This window comes from Bipolaris oryzae (genome assembly GCF_000523455.1).
Source record: "Bipolaris oryzae ATCC 44560 unplaced genomic scaffold scaffold_59, whole genome shotgun sequence".
Classification (NCBI taxonomy): domain Eukaryota; kingdom Fungi; phylum Ascomycota; class Dothideomycetes; order Pleosporales; family Pleosporaceae; genus Bipolaris; species Bipolaris oryzae.
The window spans coordinates 38,506-55,831 of NW_006911335.1; the positions used below are offsets into that span (position 1 = coordinate 38,506).

General features: G+C 52.6%; 7 protein-coding genes across 7 annotated transcripts; 3 read left to right on the top strand and 4 right to left on the bottom strand.

Moving 5' to 3' along the window:
- Nucleotides 1-946: 946 nt before the first annotated feature.
- COCMIDRAFT_5027 (uncharacterized protein) lies at nucleotides 947-4,420 on the top strand (the record flags this gene model as incomplete). The annotated part of the gene is made up of 3 exons (XM_007689465.1): nucleotides 947-2,353; nucleotides 2,408-2,702; nucleotides 2,757-4,420. 3 exons carry the CDS (start codon nucleotides 947-949, stop codon nucleotides 4,418-4,420), a joined length of 3,366 nt encoding a protein of 1,121 aa, XP_007687655.1.
- Nucleotides 4,421-6,792: 2,372 nt separating this feature from the next.
- On the bottom strand, nucleotides 6,793-7,781 carry COCMIDRAFT_26058 (uncharacterized protein; the record flags this gene model as incomplete). The annotated part of the gene is made up of 5 exons (XM_007689470.1): nucleotides 6,793-6,893; nucleotides 6,965-7,270; nucleotides 7,364-7,469; nucleotides 7,652-7,706; nucleotides 7,768-7,781. The coding sequence occupies 5 exons, from the start codon at nucleotides 7,779-7,781 to the stop codon at nucleotides 6,793-6,795; spliced, it is 582 nt and encodes a 193-aa protein (XP_007687660.1).
- A 741-nt stretch (nucleotides 7,782-8,522) lies between these two features.
- Nucleotides 8,523-9,664, bottom strand: COCMIDRAFT_36496 (uncharacterized protein; the record flags this gene model as incomplete). Its single annotated transcript, XM_007689477.1, has 3 exons — nucleotides 8,523-9,014; nucleotides 9,070-9,514; nucleotides 9,582-9,664. The coding sequence occupies 3 exons, from the start codon at nucleotides 9,662-9,664 to the stop codon at nucleotides 8,523-8,525; spliced, it is 1,020 nt and encodes a 339-aa protein (XP_007687667.1).
- Nucleotides 9,665-9,881: 217 nt separating this feature from the next.
- COCMIDRAFT_36497 (uncharacterized protein) lies at nucleotides 9,882-10,607 on the bottom strand (the record flags this gene model as incomplete). Its single annotated transcript, XM_007689478.1, has 1 exon — nucleotides 9,882-10,607. One exon carries the CDS (start codon nucleotides 10,605-10,607, stop codon nucleotides 9,882-9,884), a length of 726 nt encoding a protein of 241 aa, XP_007687668.1.
- Nucleotides 10,608-11,085: 478 nt separating this feature from the next.
- COCMIDRAFT_36498 (uncharacterized protein) lies at nucleotides 11,086-12,504 on the top strand (the record flags this gene model as incomplete). Its single annotated transcript, XM_007689479.1, has 4 exons — nucleotides 11,086-11,095; nucleotides 11,152-11,197; nucleotides 11,259-11,307; nucleotides 11,365-12,504. 4 exons carry the CDS (start codon nucleotides 11,086-11,088, stop codon nucleotides 12,502-12,504), a joined length of 1,245 nt encoding a protein of 414 aa, XP_007687669.1.
- Nucleotides 12,505-13,215: 711 nt separating this feature from the next.
- Nucleotides 13,216-14,501, bottom strand: COCMIDRAFT_74967 (uncharacterized protein; the record flags this gene model as incomplete). Its single annotated transcript, XM_007689488.1, has 4 exons — nucleotides 13,216-13,607; nucleotides 13,722-14,108; nucleotides 14,178-14,268; nucleotides 14,358-14,501. Coding segments are annotated over 4 exons (1,014 nt in total), but the record flags the coding sequence as incomplete, so codon positions are not given.
- A 1,070-nt stretch (nucleotides 14,502-15,571) lies between these two features.
- On the top strand, nucleotides 15,572-16,531 carry COCMIDRAFT_94572 (uncharacterized protein; the record flags this gene model as incomplete). The annotated part of the gene is made up of 3 exons (XM_007689489.1): nucleotides 15,572-15,796; nucleotides 15,858-16,239; nucleotides 16,293-16,531. 3 exons carry the CDS (start codon nucleotides 15,572-15,574, stop codon nucleotides 16,529-16,531), a joined length of 846 nt encoding a protein of 281 aa, XP_007687679.1.
- Nucleotides 16,532-17,326: the final 795 nt, after the last annotated feature.

The following is a 17,326-nucleotide window of genomic DNA, read 5'->3' on the forward strand; positions in this document are numbered from 1 at the left end:
TTTCCCACGCCCATGGCCCTTTACCGAAATTGCCAGCGAGACCAACCTCCGCCGCGCCTTCTCTTCCTCCAACCCACGCCGCCCCAGCACCAGAGCAGTCAGCCGCCGCAGCAGCCGCCGCCGCCGTCGCAGCACGTCAATCGCCGTCGCGCCGTCGACCGCGAACGGAGTGAGTTGTGCACGAGAAAACGGCAGCGAGTCGCGAGTAGCGAGTCGAGAGTCGAGAGTTTGGAGAGTTTCGAGGGAGCGCGTCCACGGCAGAGTCAGAGCCACAGCCAGAGCCAGAGAGGAGGTCCGCGCCAGAGCCCACCAGCGCCAGAGCCACTGCCAAAGCCCAAGACATCAAAAGGCTCAAGTCAACGTCAACCGCCAGCCCACGCCCCCGTCAGCCATTAGCGACGCCTAGCCCGAGGCCGCATCAAGTCGCTGCACTGCTGCACTCACACTGCTGCTGCTGCACTGCTGCACCACACCAGCCCTCCCCAGCCCGCGCCCGCGCCCGCACCCACAACCTGCCCTGCCCTGCACGTCTGCACGCGCATGTGAAGGGGCTACCGCGCCAGCAGACGCCCTCGACACCGCGCTCTCCACCACCCACGACGGCATTGCCAGCCAGTCGTCCCTAGAGCCCTCCTCCTCTCCCCAACACACGCGCCCCCCCTCTGCCCCAGGACACAGCTTCAAATTTCACCGCTGCCCATCCCTCGCCCAGCCTGTGCCCGCCCAGTGTGCCACAGTGCAGGCCCGCTGCACAGTCAGGTCGGTGGTGCAAACTAAACCCGCCTGTCTCCCCGCCATCGCCCATTCGACAGCTCAACACCGCCAGTTCACGCCCACCCACACTTGGCCCTCCACCCATACCTGGGCCCGATAACGTAGCCCGCCAGTCCGCCTGCGCTGCTGCATACACGCCATCGCCACCCCCCAGACTCCTGCGCCCCAGATAATGGCCGCCGTAGCATCGCAGCCGCCCTACGGTCAGCAGTACCATCAACAACAAACGACGCAGCAACAACAACAACAACAGCAGCAATCCTCTGCCGCCGCCGCAGCTGCCTCGCCGCCCACCGCCCGCCGCCCCTCGCGACGGTCCAGTAATGGCGCGTCCCCCAACACGCCTGCCACGCCCCAGACTCACGACTCCGCCCTGAACACGTCCCGCGCGCAACCGATGCCCCAGTCCTCCCACTCCTCGCCGGCCACCAAAAACATGTCTGCCACCACGATGACCGCCGGCGGGCCCATGGCTCCTCCCAGGACCTCGTCGCACCGCAGCACCTCCAACGGGGCCGCCGCCTCGTCACAGCAACGCGACGATGCTTCACAGTCGCGTCGCCGAGCAAAAGACAGTCCCCGACAGCAAGGAAGCTCCGCCAGGTCTCAGCCCGCTCATAGCCGCTCTGCAACGGCAATTGGCCAGCCGCCTGTCAACACAAGTCTGCCTCGCGAGGAGAGTGCAGTCATAAATCGCATCGTCGTCTCAGACACCCAAGAAGACATTGCTCGCGCACAGGCGCGGCAGGGTGACGGCCCCCACGTCACATCCGCTGCCGACCTCACCCCCATAACAGGACTGAGTCTAGTCGGCAGCGAGGGTGTCGACGATGGCGGCCGTGGGGCCGGCGGCGGCAAAAGCCGGCAGGACCACTCCAAGTCGGAAAACGCGAAGCGATCCAAGTTTGGTAACTACATTCTCGGTCAGACGCTCGGCGAGGGTGAGTTTGGCAAGGTCAAGATGGGATGGAAACGAGACAGCCCCATCGAGGTTGCCATCAAGCTCATACGGCGCGAAACTCTGGACAGCAACTCGAATAGACTGCAGAAGATTTACCGAGAAATTCACATTCTCAGGGGACTTGACCACCCCAACATTGTCCGCCTTCACGAAATGGTCGAGACTGAGCGCCACATTGGCATCATTCTGGAATATGCGTCAGGCGGAGAATTATTCGACTACATTTTAAACCATCGTTACCTCAAGGATGGCCCGGCACGGAAACTCTTCTCACAGCTCATCTCCGGTGTCGGCTACCTACACCGCAAGGGCATCGTCCACCGAGATCTCAAGCTTGAGAATCTCTTGCTCGACCGCAACAAGAACATCATCATCACCGACTTTGGTTTCGCAAACACCTTCGATCCCAACGATGAGCTTAGCGAGGAGATTGAGTACAGACTCGGGGACAAGGACTTTATGAAGTCACTGGGCTTGGATGGCAGCGACGCATCAAGACGCGGTGATCTCATGCAGACCAGCTGCGGAAGTCCCTGTTACGCGGCGCCAGAACTGGTAGTCAGCGACTCTCTCTACACTGGCCGCAAAGTGGATGTATGGAGTTGTGGTGTCATTCTGGTAAGTTTCGACCACCTCCATATGCAAGTAATGCAAGCACTAACAACATGAAAGTATGCCATGTTGGCTGGCTACCTTCCCTTTGACGATGACCCAGCGAACCCCGAGGGTGACAACATCAATCTGCTGTACAAGTACATTGTATCCACGCCATTGACATTCCCCGAATACGTAACACCCCACGCGAGAGATCTCCTCAAGCGCATCCTTGTCCCCGACCCACGCAAACGAGCAGACCTGTTCGAAGTCGCGCGTCATAGCTGGTTAGCCGACTACGCCCACGTGGTCGGCTTCATCACCTCGAGCAACACCCCCGCCGCCGAGGCCCAACAGGCGTCTGTCTACTCAAGTAAATATTCATGCTTGGGTTTGGTAAAAGGCACGTCAGCTGACATTGTACTAGAAGACACATTCGAGCCACAACCCGCCCTCGCAAGAAGCGCTTCCGTTCGCGAACCGGCAAAATCACACGCTCCTTCGTCGTCCGCGCACGGCGGACTCCAAACAAAACGCGAGGCGATCAACCAGCCTGCCGACAAACCCAAGGCTACTCGCGATACCAAGCGACGAACCGTTCAAGTCGAATACGTTGCGCCGTCTTCGCAAACCGCACGCGGTGAGGCCTCTCCTCCTGCAGAGGCAGTGCCCAAGCCACGCGGGAAAGAAACCGAAGTGCCGCCTACAGATGGATACCAGTCGGCCACAGGTGCCAGGCCTTCTCGCTCGTCCGGTGCTGTTCAAACTTCAACCAGGAAGCAAGAACCTCAGCGATCCGTGTCAGACTATTCGGCGTTTGGAAACGCGCCCACGTCTGCTACTCGCCCCTCTACAAGTGGTGCTCTCGGCGCTTCCAGGCTACCCTCGCGTGGAAACTCGTATGGACAGCCATCTGTTGCGACTGTGGCTCAGACAAATGCCGAAGGTCGTTTCTCGCAGCCCAAGGGCAAGCAATACTCGATATCCACACCTTATGCACAGCCACAACACGACGCTTCGGAAGCTGCAGAGGCGCCCAACATTGGCCAACCGAGCGCGCAACGAACACAGTCGGTACAAATGGGACCCCATGGCGCAAAGGGCACTCACAGGCGTTCCAACACTGTGACCGAGACTCTTGGACGTATGACATCCATGTTCTCTGGTCGCCAGAATTCATACACTCAAGACCCCAAAGCGTCTCTGACATCTCAAGGTTCATATGGTTACCCTGATGATAGGAAGCAAAAGAGCTATCCTCCAACATCCATGGCAGGGCCCATCTCTAATGATAACATCAGTGCAATCACAGGTACAACCACAAACGCTAGGCCGAGCATGGAGTCGAGTCGTCGTACCTCGTTTGGCTTTTCCAGGAAGAACAACAGCAGTAATAACAATGCGAACAATGGCGACAACCCGAAACCGTCGCGACGCTTCTCCCTCATCCCGTCGTCCTTGTCCAGGACCTTTACTTCTCAGCGAGAGAGTGCGCCTTCGCAATCCTCGCACGAGCGCCGCCCCTCGAGCTCTCGCCCTCGTGCTAGCTCGCGTCCAGGAGGCATGGGCTTTGGCCGTGGCGGTTTGTCCAGATCTCCTAGTCAGAGTACTCAGGGAAGTAACATGCCCGGCTTTTACGATGGCCACCAGGACAGGAGGAACCTACATCTGAATGCAGCTGGCCCGTCATCTGCACCACCAAACCAGACACATTTCAACGGCTACAACCAGTCGGCTCCTGAGTTTGACGAGAAGTTTCCTAACCCCCAAGAAGCCCATCCGGCTGCCAAGGGCAACCGTCCATACCAGCAACCTGCAGATGATTCAGATACTAGCGAAACCAATGGTCGTGGTCGCATGTCAACATCCCAGCAGTTTACTCAAAGAAACACATCGAACCCTTACCCTGCAGGAATGGGAGGCGACGAACTCAACCAGCAACAGCAGAGAAAGGGCGTGCTACAAAAGAGCAGACGCTTTGCTGATGCGTATGACGAGCAGGGCTCTGCAAACAAGGGAAGCTCTGGCAGCTCTAAGAAGGTTATGGATTTCTTCAGGCGCATGGGCAAGCAGAGGACGAGTAGCCGTTGATCGAAATCGAATCGAGGTTAAAGTTTTTTTTTTCTTTGCAACAATGTGCAGCAAGACAGAAATCACTTGATTGGCGGCTTTTGGCAGGGTTGGATAAGATTTGGTTGCCTCTCACCTTGAAAGCAAAAAGATGTGTGTGGGGCATTCGCTTTTTCGCAACGCGTGCTGGACAGGCGGGGTCGGTCGGGTCCCAAGAAAGATGGGGTTGTGTGTGTGTGTGTGTGTGTGTTTCTTGGAGCGTTCAAACCAGGGCGCAATTGGGAGCAAGGCAAGGCGGGGTGGGGTTCTTTTTTTTTCTTCTCTTGTCTTTTTTTTCTCTCCACTTGTTCTCACACCACTCTTGTTTGGACTACTGTGTGTTTGTTTGTTTTTTTCCTCTTCTCTTGTTCAAATGTCTTCTCTCGAGTGTTTGCTGGATACCACCACCACCCATCATCCCCCGCGTCGCGCGACGCCATACGCAAATGCGTCTGTTTTTTTTGGTTTCTCTGGAATATTCATTAGCGCGCGTTTTTTTTTTTTACTTCCTCGTTTTTTTTTCCAACATACCTTGCTTTGGATGGGAGAAATGCCAGAGGCTAATTTATTGTTTCTTGTTGTTTTTTTTCTCCCTCTTGCATAAGAAACTGGCGTTTTTTTTCTCTCCATCTCTCTATGGTACTACTACTTAGTTCGATTTAAACAAACCTTTTTTGATTGTTCTTTATTTAGTAGTCAAATGGAGGGGGATTTGGTCTCTCTTCTTACCTCTTTATTTCTCTCTCTACGTTTTCATGTTTCATGTGGGGGCGCGGGAGGGGGTGGGCTAAAGAAGGTATGTGTGTATGGGTCTGTGTGTTGTGTATGTGAGTGTATCTGTGTGTGTGTGTGTGTGTGTGTATGTGTGCGTATGTGTGTGCCGAAATCTTACCTTACCTCGTCCATGTCCAAGTGTTAAGTATGTTATTTAATCTTTACTCTCTTGGCCCTTTTTTTTAGTACTGTTTTCGCTTGGGTTTCCCAATCAGATTTTTTTTGCTAGTGCCAGAGTGAAGGAAGGAAGGAAAGAAAGAGAAAAAACATTTATGTAGTGTAGTGTAGCACGTATACAAACAATTTCTTCGGGGCTCTTTTGTTTTTTGTTTGACATCGTTTGACATGCGAATGACTTTAGAGATAGAGGTGAGTTATAGGTGAATAACTTTTGTCCTTTTGGTATTTGACATGCTTTGATGTTACATATTGTCTATTAAATATATATGTTTTTACGCACAATTCCAGCAGGTTGCGACGTAGCCGGTATGTCTTTGCTTGAAAAAAAAAATTCATCTAATACGCTATAAGATAAATAGATACGAAGAGTAAAGTCGTATGTATGTTTAGTTTAGGATATAATTGGGATAATGGAGATATATTTCCATGTCGACGACAAAGGGCAACATCGTGTCCCTTGTATGTGCATCTTAATACAGATTTTTACTCACAAAAGACATTACTTTGTATATACCTTTTTTTTTCAACACGCATAGCTAGCTTCCATGTCATCCGGCGCTGTCATCAGAGAAATTACACGCGTGATCGATTTTGATCCCAGTACGCATGTGTGCGTGACTATGTATCGTGACGGTTCAAAAAAAAAAAAAGGGGGGGGGGGGGGGTTAACTGCATTTTGCACGCTGACAACACACTTGATCAATGCGTTATAATAAGCAAGATATACAATGACTTTGGATGTATAGGTGAGACAGAGAATATGATAGTTAGTTGATTGGGATTTAAGATTACACATACATATAACTAGGATAGTGTTCAGCAGCGTGAAACCATGATTGTCTATGTATTGACTAGTACAGGTTATTTGAATTAGCTAGATACTGTGTTTTAAGTCGGAAAATAGTTCAGAGTCAAGGAGAAATGAGCAAAGCTTATTCGGTACTATAGCTCTTAAAAAACTTCTCTCTACGTCGCAGAAGTCGAAATCATACTAGGTTTAATGCTTAGATGTTCTTTAGATATCAGAATTCTAATTTTCTTTTGGGGCGCGTGGGGGATCTGGAGGGTGCGAATATTCGAAACGATAATATAAGCAAAAACATCGGTAGAAAGCATATATCGAAATAGTCACACACAGCACACAAGAACAAGTCTTAAACATCATAACGCCTCACTGAACAAACAACGCACAAGCAAATGTCGACTTGGGATTCTTGACATTCACACTCTACTAAAAATGACACGATTCTATAAAAATCCGGGTATCATCCCTGTGCAGAATTGCCCATAACTCGCTTTTTGTCTTTCCCTAATACACAACATAATTACAATTTCCCCCAAACCCGACTTAAAATCTATGTATGCATTATAGCGCCCACTTCCTCAAAATGTGACTTGTTTTATGAAGGAGGCAATTGACCACCTTCCTTGGTCTCGCCAACTGGTAGAGCGGGCTTCTTGCCACCAGCAGAGTTGAGGTAGCTGAGGTAGCAGTTCCATCCTGTTGGAAAACCCTTGCGTTAGCCTCGAGTCCAGCCGCCGAGAGAAATAGTAAAAAGGGGTGTGGCTTACCGAGCGAGATGATGTTGACAACCAAGACCCTCATCTCAGCAGGGACATACTTGAAGTTGACAAACTGGACCCATGGCCAGATCATCAAGTTCTTTTGGTATCCAGGCACGAAAGCGTCCTTGAGGCGCTGCGTGGGTGAGTTGCCCTCCATGTAGGCCATGCTGGACAAGAAGACGGTCATGTTGAGGGGCGCAAAGAGGAACTGATCGCAGGCGACGCGCGCAATAATCGTACCGTTCTTGGATGGCAGGTTTACACGGCTCACAAGGAAACCAAACCATTTTGTGGCTGCGGGGCCGAAGATGCCTGTGGGAATACTGTTAGCAACCCGGTAGATGGTGCTTGTGGGCGGAAAAAAGAAAAGTCATGTCCTCGAACAAGACAGAATGGGCAACATACATCCTCCGTAGGCGGCCATACGACCTGTCCGCGTCAGATCATGTTTGTCAAGACCTCTCCTTTCGACACCCTGCTGTGCCATTGTGTCGCCCGTTGCAAAGAGCACCTATTGTACGTCAGCATTATTCAATGCCTTCTTCTTGTTTCCCCCCAAATCCATTCCCAAGTCTGGTTCCTGAGAACAGGGCTTTTTGACACACGTTCTAGCCTTATCGTCTTCGTGTTGTGCGTAGGCGCAAAAGGAGATGGATTGAGGGCCGAGAGGTCAAGGGGTAAGAAAATGCGTACCGCAGTAGTGATGCTCTGCGTCAGGAGCGGTGATGTCCTCAGCTTCGATTGGTACCTGGTATCTCGATCAGCGTCGACTCTCTTGACTGTTGACCAATTATTTCAGTGCGACATACCAGCGGAACGCCATTTTGAGAAAGGTGTGCAATGTATTTGCTTAGAAGAGGGAGATGAAAAGGATATATATGAAGCGGTCAAGGGCGACACACCGCAAGAGTTGGAAGAGTGGAGATGGCTGTGTTGTGTGAAAAAGAAAGTCGGACAATTGAGAAAGATAGTTTGGTCAGCTTGCGGGACCGATGATGTCGGTAGTGCAGCAGGGTCCGCGCCGCACATGGCGGTCGGGGAACTTAGCTTGACCCCTGATTCCCACTCCCTTCTCCAGGGCAAACAATTCTTTACGCAACCGACTACAAAAAGGCCCTACTTTGTCACGGTCTAGGCTTCAGGCCACAGGGTAAGGTTTGGAAAAAGATCATAACTCAATTCAGTTTCGCGACTCGTCTGTTCATGGTGGGGTATAGTATGAGCAGACAACTAGTTACAAAATGCGAGACCTGTCTTGTACAACGGTTCTTGCATGTGGGAAAAAGAGAATAAGAAGAAGAAGGAAAAAGTAAATAAAACAAAAGTGGCGCGGACATAGTATTACACGTGGTGCTTGGATACGACATCAGATCCCATCCAGGTCCATCCGTGTCTCGATCTCACCGCCTATCGCCCAAAGCAGATTCCAAGATGAAATAACGCCAGGCCAGCTGATCTCGTCTGGGTATGATCAGAGCTGTGCTCACGAAACGCGGGTATCCAAGAATTCATGTCGTAATTTAATTTTTTTTGTTGCGTAAATTGGGTATGTAGAAAAGCCGACTTAATCAATCTCCATCCGTTGCGACGGGACTGGTCCACTCAGTGATGGCATTTCTGTGCTGTATGGCTTGTCGTTTTGCACAACCTTGTCGTTGATGTGAGGCTTGAGGCCCTTGTTGAAGTTGTGTGTGCACAGACATGCCGTTACAATGGTGCAGATGAGTAGCAGAATGGTAAGGATGGCGAACGCAGTCAAAGACTTGCGGGCTGGCTTGTAGTCCTCCTGGCGGCTAGCGTCGGCAACCCACATTCGAATGAGCTTGAACAAGAAGTAACCCATGGAAATGAAATAGACAATGATGATGCTAATCATGCCGGCAAAAGACTCGCGACGGACCCACCAAGCAGCGAGGAACAAAAGGATAAAAGTGGCGACGAGGGCGGCGGCGGTAAGGGCTTGTTCCACAGTTTTTGTGTTTTCAACCACGACGAGAAACTGTACGGTGAAGGCTAGGAAAAAGAAGAAGTCAAACTTCAAAAGAGCAATATAAATCTACAAGGGTCAGTAGGGCGCTCGGACAGAGTTCAACCGTCGGAGAATTAAATACCTGGTAAGTCAGATAGCGCTTTTTCAGGCGCGTATCGGCGCTGATGCGCTTGTAGATTGTCCAGGCAAACTCATCATACAACTTCCAGGCTTCAAAGGCAAAGATGACGGTAGCGAGAGCCATGAGGCAGGGAAGAGCAATCAGCATGGGCTTGACGTCTGCCCAGAAGAAGGCGGGAATGAAGGCGCTGTCGTTGAGGTCGTCGGCTGCATCCTTGATCTGGTCGAACTGAATACCAGCGTAGACGAGAATACCGATGTTGTAGAGAACGAGGCCGATGACTTGGATAGTGTTCTTGAGGCGCAAGGCGTCCCACGTGAGGAAGAGTTGGTAGATGTAACCGAACATGAAGACGGCAAGGAACGTAGGGATGGTGCGCGTTTCGTTTGCACCTGCGCCTTCGGCGGCGAAGTGGATCTCGTTTTGGAATTTGCCAAAGACATAGCTGAGGTCGTGTTAGTTGAGTGCGGTTGAGGATGGGGTAAGGGGGAGGAGGGGGGAGGGAGGCGCACGATTCTAGGGCAAGGGCGATGGTGACCTGGGCAATGGCCGTGAGCATGAAAGCCCAGGTCCAGCGCGTGTTGGGCATATACATTCTGGGTGGACGGCGGACGGGGGGCGGAAGAGTCGTAGGGAAGCCCTCACGATGGTGGTAGCCTCCAGGCTGGGTATCCAGGTTGGGCGGTTGTTGATAAGGTTGCTGGTAAGGTTGTTGGTAGGTGGTGTTAGCGTAGGGTGGGTAATTGCGGCTGAGAGGCTGGCCTCCAAGGAGGGATGTGCGGGCTTCGTGGTGAGTAATTTTGGCCGTGGTATCAGCCGCTGGCGGCGGCTGAAAGCGTGTGGATATAGGCGTGTTTGGCGGGGAAAGACTTGCTTTTCGGGCACAGACGAAGTGTGCTAGGTGAGGACAGAGGCAGCAGACGGTTTGTAGGGCTGCCGGGGACAGGTGAGACGCTGTATGCGCACCGAAAGAAGAGGTGAAACCAGACGAGTCGCTTTAGTTTGGGGGCGTCTGGGAGTGGACGGGGCGGGCGCGCGTCGCTGAAACTAGGCAGGGCTTGGCTGTGCGGAGAGGCCGAAGACGACGAGCAAGTAAGTAGTAGTTGGCGGCAGCAGGAGAGGGGAGACAAGCGACGGGCTGGGGTGGGCTGCGAGGGTGTGGTGGTGTGAGGTGGTAGAGACGAGGAGCGAACGGCGGGACAGGAAAAGGATGGAATAAGACGGAGATGGAGATGGGCTAGGCGATGGAGATGATGGGGTGGTGCAGCAGACGAAAGTAAGTAGCGCTGGGTAGGCCGGCCAGGCGTATGCGCAGGTGGATGTGGATGTGGAGACGACGACTGGGAAGGCTGACGGGGTCTGGTCGCCGTGGGAGCCGCTAGCCGGGAGCGGGTTGCTGGCGACGGTGTGGGTGCAGGTGTGGGTGCAGGTGCAGCGCTGCTAGGTAAGACTAGGACCTGACGAGTGGCGGGTTGGGCGTGCGCATTTGACTTTGTGTCTCTAATATAACACGGTCTGGCGGCGGTGATATTGGACATGCGCAAGTATGTGGGAGCAAAGGAGAAGCCTTTTGGCCAGCGGCCTTTTTTGGCTCAGACACAGACACGGCACAGAGCCTGCACAGCACCAGCACAAACACACACGGTCGGGGCGCTGCACAAGGCACGTGTTGCCCACTCGGACTGCGCCTCCCGCTCGCTGCACCGCCCGTTGCTTGGCACCGCCCCAGCCACACCTGCCATTGGCCAGCCGCAGACAAGAATAGCCTGCAATCTGCCGTCATTCTGCTCCCCCCAGCCCCAGAGCCCCAACATGAACAGACAGGATAGGCGTTGAGCCCGGTGCTGGCCAATTGCCCTAGAAGCGTTTGCATCATCAACGACGCGCACTGCCCAGGGTCTGCGTCTCGGCATCGCCGACAAACCCCCGCGAGAACAGCCGTGTCGTCGCGTTCACACAGTGAGAGCACTCCACTGTCGCGATACAGCAACCCGAAGCCACCTCGCCCTGCCCGGCATGCCCTCCGGTGAGTCTATACGCTGTACGCCCACCGCAACACTCGACCCGCTCACCCTCCCGCAGCCGAGTCCATCCTCCACCAGGCCGCCGAGCATGGCTCGCTCGACTCGTAAGTCCTCGTCTTCATCGTTGTCGGCGCATTGGCCCAGCTAACGCGCGTGCGACTCCAGAGCAGAGTGGCCTGCCACGCTGCAGTATATACTCCAGCGCCTAGACGAGGTACCACCACAACCCTACCACTGCTACCAAGACTGCCACCACTGACCTACTTCCCAGATTGTCGCAGAATTCCCCAAGCCACCTACAGACACGACCCCAAACCCGCCCGCATCTGCAATCACAGACCTGCCCTCGCGCCCAGGCACCTCCAACGCTCTCTCCAGTCAAGACTCGCATGCCACCGACAAAGAGAATGCCCCACCTGCAACTCCTCCCCGCCCGCCCGTGCCCTCCTTCTCCGCAGCAACTGAGCCTCAGGGTATTCCAGCAGACATCAACACCTTTTACTCGGCAATACGCACCACCCTGTCCAAGAACTTTCCAAAGCACCCCCCGCATACCATCCAGCGCCTAGCCGAACTCATACTTGAGCCCAAGAAGCGCTACCGATTCCTTCCACCTTACCTACGCGCCCTCGACCGTGTCGTCTCCGTGTCGTCGCCCCTCACCGTGTTTCCACTCCCACAAGCCGTTCTGCCTACCGCGAGCGGCTTGCTCAATGGAGCTACGTCCAGCACCGCGTCCCAGCCAGCGCCCCTCGGTTCCGACGAATCGCTAGGCGGCGCCTTGCTGACTCCCATTCCCTGGTTGCAGAACCGAGGGCAGAACGAGTTGATCTCAGAGAGCACAGAGATGGTCGACGGACCCAATGGTGCAGGCCGGATAGAGACCGTGACTGTAGGCATGCTGGCTAACACTGCACAACCAGAGAATCCTACAAGCGTAGCCCAGATTGCCTCGTCACACCCCGATGGTGAAACCCTGCCGTCTACTGGCCCAGTGACCCAGGGCGAACTGCTACGCCAGGAACAAGAAGCCGGAATTGTGCTCAACAACCCCCACAGCATAACTTCCAACTCGGCAAAGACTACCTTTGGCGACGTCCAGGGCGGGCCTTCCATCATGGAGACAGTCGAGAGTGAGGAGGAAATCCCGCATGCCCGTGGTCCAGAGATTATCGGAATGGAAGATACAGGACCCCAGCATGATGGTAAGCTCAACATTGAGGGTGCGGTTGGGAGGCCAAGTCTTGACCGCAAAACTCCAGAGCCCTCGGCATCTAAAGACAACGAGTCAAGCCAAGGAGGAGCGGAGAATGACGGTGCCAAGGAAGGTAGCGACGAGTCCAAAGAGGGCACTGCAGCTGGAGAAACAGGAACAGAGAAGCGCGACGTAGAGATGAAGTCGGATGATTAGTCGTCACCGGCTGCTCCCCCTGGGCAAGAAACGATCCTTACAGCCGAAGAAACAAGCGAGCTCATGGCTCTCTTGCAGGCTTACAATCGTTCTTGAAGCACAGCATCGGTTGGGATGCATTAACATGTTAACGTGGGGGTACATTGTCCAGTCTGCTTTTTTGGGCTGGACTTTCCAAGCGCAGTACCGTATCCTTACTTAGCATTGACACGTAGTACGTAAACTACACACGTAGCTGCCGAAACACGAGATACTACAAAGAGCTGCTATAAATATCAGCAGGCTCCATTATGCCAAACCCGACTTGTTTTGATTCTGTGCAATAAACGTCGTAGTACTACGTATACTGAAGGTGCTGCATCGAGTACAAAATCCCGACGTGTTGCCACTGTGTTACGTCGTTTTGTGAACTCTGGTTCATTTCCGAGTCAGGGGCCATGCGCATAATGACGAGGGTCAACAGGCTTCTGATAGGGCCGATTGCCATGCTCATACATGAAGTGGACCCGTTTGTTTTGTTTTTTTTTAGAGCATGAAGAACATTTGTCTTGGGGGGGCGGACTCAAATAAATGAAAAGTCATTCAAGGATTACGACCGTAGGAAACAAACTTGTGCACGCGGGTTACATGTTTTGATTACATCGTTTTATGCAAAACGGGCATGTTAATAAGTTGGTCATACTTGGAAGAAGAAGAAAAAAAGGCTTATTTTTGCGACGTGGGCAGAGTGGGCGGTTGCTCCTTCTTCTTCATCTGCACCTTGCCGTAGCCGTACACAAGGCCACTAAAGAAGCCCAGCAAGATCGCCGTCACGCTGCCAAATGTCACCGGCGCGCCGAAGAAGACAATGCCGCTAATTGCAAGCGGCAGCTTGTTTAGGTACCCTACGAACGAATACGTCGTCGATGACGTTTTGCGGATGCACCATGCAGACGAGTAGGAGATGAAGATTGCGCCTAGGCCAGAGTAAACCATGCCGACAATGAGGTTGGTGCGCGTTTCCACGGGGAAGTTGCGTGAGAGGTTGTCCGAAGAGTAGTCCTCGGTGATGAAAGAGCAGGCGAGGAGAATGGGGAGGGAGAGCAAGTTGTTGTAGTACATTGCTGTTGGAAGAGCATTTTAGTTAGATTGGATTGTTCTCAAAAGAAAAACAAGCAAAAAAGAAAAGAAAAGGTTAAGTGCAGGAATAGGGAGATGCATTGGGTTGAGAGACTTACTATCCCAGTCTTTGAACTGCAGCGAAGTGATGTACTTGCGTGTGCCCAGGACATAAGAGGCGCTGCAGATGATGTTGAGTCCCATCCAAAGGTAACCTGCGTTGAGGGTTGACATGGCGTCATCGGCATTCTGCGACTTGTCGCCAGCGCCGCCGTGGAGGACGACCTGGATATCGGCCCAAGCGGCGATGATGGAGCTGAGTACCATGAGGCCAAAGGACAAAAGGAGCAAGGGAGTTACTTTGCCGCCGAACCACAAGACTTCGCCATAGGCAATGACGACAATGGTTAGGTTCTTGAAGATCGTGTAGACAGGAACAGAAAGAAACTGGAGGGCCTTGGTGCTGGTGTAGATCATGCCGACGAAGAACAAGGACACTGGGAGCCCTGGTGGTGTAGTGTTAGTAGAATATTCATAATTGCATGTTCGACGGTAACATGTTTCCAGACACTTACATTTCTTGGCCTTGCCGCTTTCCACAGCAACAAGGTTGGGAATCATGCCCATCTGCTTCAGAACGAGGATTGCAGCCGTGCAAATGACCGCCTGATCACGTGGCCGTCAGCAATTTTGTATCTTTGTTTTTTTGGGGCGGCATCAAGAACTTGATCGCCGGGAGACAGTGGACTACACACCTGGATGGCTAGATAGAGAAAGTTGAGGTTCCACGACGAGCCGGAGACGACATACTTGTTCACGACTGTCATGCTGATTGAAGAAAAGCAGTAGGCCAGCACGGCAGCAGCGGAATGATTTTCAAGCTGCGAGATAAGACCGCCTGTGTTTTCTTCCGCAATGGGTGCTGCAGGCTTCTGGAGGAAGGCATCCCTCTCACTCGAGTCCTGGTCTATGTCGTTCATCTCAATATCATCATCATCGTATTTTTTGCTCGCCATTTTAGGTAATCGTCGCAAGCAGCGCCTCCCGCTTCAAAGCAAAGGGTCCTATTAGAAGAGAAAAGAAGACAAAGGTGCTTAGAGCTCAAAACGCGTTGATCGCAAGGCGTTGAAGAAAGTAATGTACTTTGAAATTATACAAGCCCCTATTGTCCTAGCACATATGCTTACCCAAACAGGTCTAGCATCTTGTATATACGATGGGAGCAAGCATGGCTGAGTTTGAACACGAGATAATTTCAATTTTTAGCATCCGCTAACAAAGAAACTGCAAGGCGCAGGCTGGCATTCTAGTCTAAGAAAGATATTTCTAACTAGAGATACAATGCGTAAGCATTTGTTTAGCCACAAAACCGTTGCCATGGTTTTTAAGCTCATAACTAGTGACCAGTACCGACTTGCCAAAAAAGCTCGGTCGTGCTTTTTTACTCAAATTACTTACGTCGGCTCCCCAACAAAAGGTCGGTGACCAAATATAGAATTTCCTTTTTGTATGATAGATGCAGTAGTCATTATCTCGAGGTGTTAGATAAGGCTCGTAAAGATGTTTATCGACTATGGTCTTGCGAGATGACACGAGGTGTGGTGCATGCTGCTCTGCGCCAAGCACAACTGCGATGCCCCTGAACAGCAGCTTTTAGAAGACAACACAAGTGGCTGGTGACGGTCTATTGTACAATCCGAGGAATCGCAAATGCCATGTACGCTACTACTGTTGCAAAGGAAAAGCAGGTGTAAAGCAGATCTGCGCTGCACCTACCGTCAATGTTGAGGCAGGAAGCTTGGGCCGGGGCTTCTCAACTTCCCGGACTCGTTGATAGCACACAAACAACAGACATTACCAGCCACCCAACACCGCATAATTGCCCTGCGCCCATCCATTAGACCATTTCTTACCCTCTACATACGCTTTGTGTCGGACTGCAGTCGCTATTGATTGTCATATCGCTACAATGGACGCCAAGGAACCACTACTCCCATCGGATCCTCCACCCTCTTACGAAGATGCACGCAAATCGCCTCTTTCCCACAACCGATCAGCCTCGGGCCCAGCGCCAGGCAAAAGACCGCCTCCCGGCCCTCCGCCGCCGCTCAGCTTACCCGCGCTGAATCAACTGAGGGGGTCCAGGGTCGTCCTTGCAAGCAAATCACCAAGAAGGAGACAGCTGCTTGCGCAGGTATGTATCTAGACACCCGCTGCCTCGCACGCATGCAGTGAATGTGCTGACATGAAATTAGCTTGGCCTGACCAAGATCGATGTATGTCCTTCGCAGTTCGCCGAGAACCTCGACCACTCCATGGGCGCGCTGAACTACGTGCTTGAAACCGCATCCGCCAAAGCGCTCGACGTCTACAAATCCGAACTCAATAACGAAGAACGCGGCGAGCCGGCAATTGTCATTTCAGCCGATACCATCATAGTTTCCCATGACGGACGGATACTGGAGAAGCCACGGAGCGAGGCACATCACATAGGCATGCTGAAAATGCTGAGAGATCAGGGCGAGCACAAGGTCATGACAGCCGTAGTGGTAATGCGGCCGCTGGAGTCGTGCGTAGTCCCAGGCTATGCTATGAAGACGCACATTGAGGAAACGACCGTCAGATTCGATCCTAACGGTGAGTCGTCCTCTATTGAGAGATGCACAGGCGGTATGGCTGACAAATGATAGTGACGGATGAGCTCATTCTTGCATATGTGAGAACACGCGACGGAAACGACAAGGCAGGTGGATATGGCATCCAAACGGCTGGTTCGGTGCTCATCGAACGCATAGAGGGCTCCTACGACAACGTGGTGGGATTGCCGCTCAGGTCTACTCTCAGGCTCATTGAGAATATCATGCAGCCCGAGGAGGAAGAAAGTGATGGGGATTTCTTCGTTGATAGTAAAGAGGAAGAAGAGGACTAAGTAGTCTCATAGCTTGACACGCTCTTGTGATGGTATCCATTTTGTATAGGGGCCGTGGCTGGTCCAGGGTTAAAGCACTACAGGCGTAAATTATGGAATCATGAACGTGCGTATGCATCCAGAATGCAAATATCATACGTCCGTCGTACCAGAATTTGATCAGATGTCGGGCCAATAGTTTGTCCATCTCGGATTGTGAGTTGTACCACATATGTGCCCACGCGGACCAAACAAGCGCCGTCGGCTGACTACAGGCGCTGTCAGCTTGACCAACTCTGGTGTAGATTATTGGATGTTTGGAACGATAGGCTATTGCTAAGCTTTGTGTACGGTCAGAACTTTGTTGCGACACTCGCACTCCGGACTCACCGCTGAGGTGGATAGAGAGAGGGTCCTTCTCCATCAACCCCTCCATTACCAATCACTGCCCCACTTGCCTCGGCTCATCAGCCCTACCCTCTCGACGGGCACCTTTCCTAAGCCGGCATCTCCCCGGCGCGACGCTCGTCATGGCTTCGTGTCTTCCTCTGCTGTCTTGAAGATTCTGCAACCCCGACAAGTCTCATCCCTCCATATCGAGACACCTTCCTTGCATAGCAACGGCTAGGTTGCGCCACTTGCCGGTTACTGCCCGAAATGCCCTGTTGTGCAAGGGCATGCCCCGGCTCCAGCGGCCCTGGATTACAGATCCAGATGATGCAAGAAGGATCTATTTTTTTTTCGGCCGTGAAATCATTTATTTGCTTAGTATTACGTTCTACTGCCACTATATAGGTGCTCGGTGCTGCCCTTCTT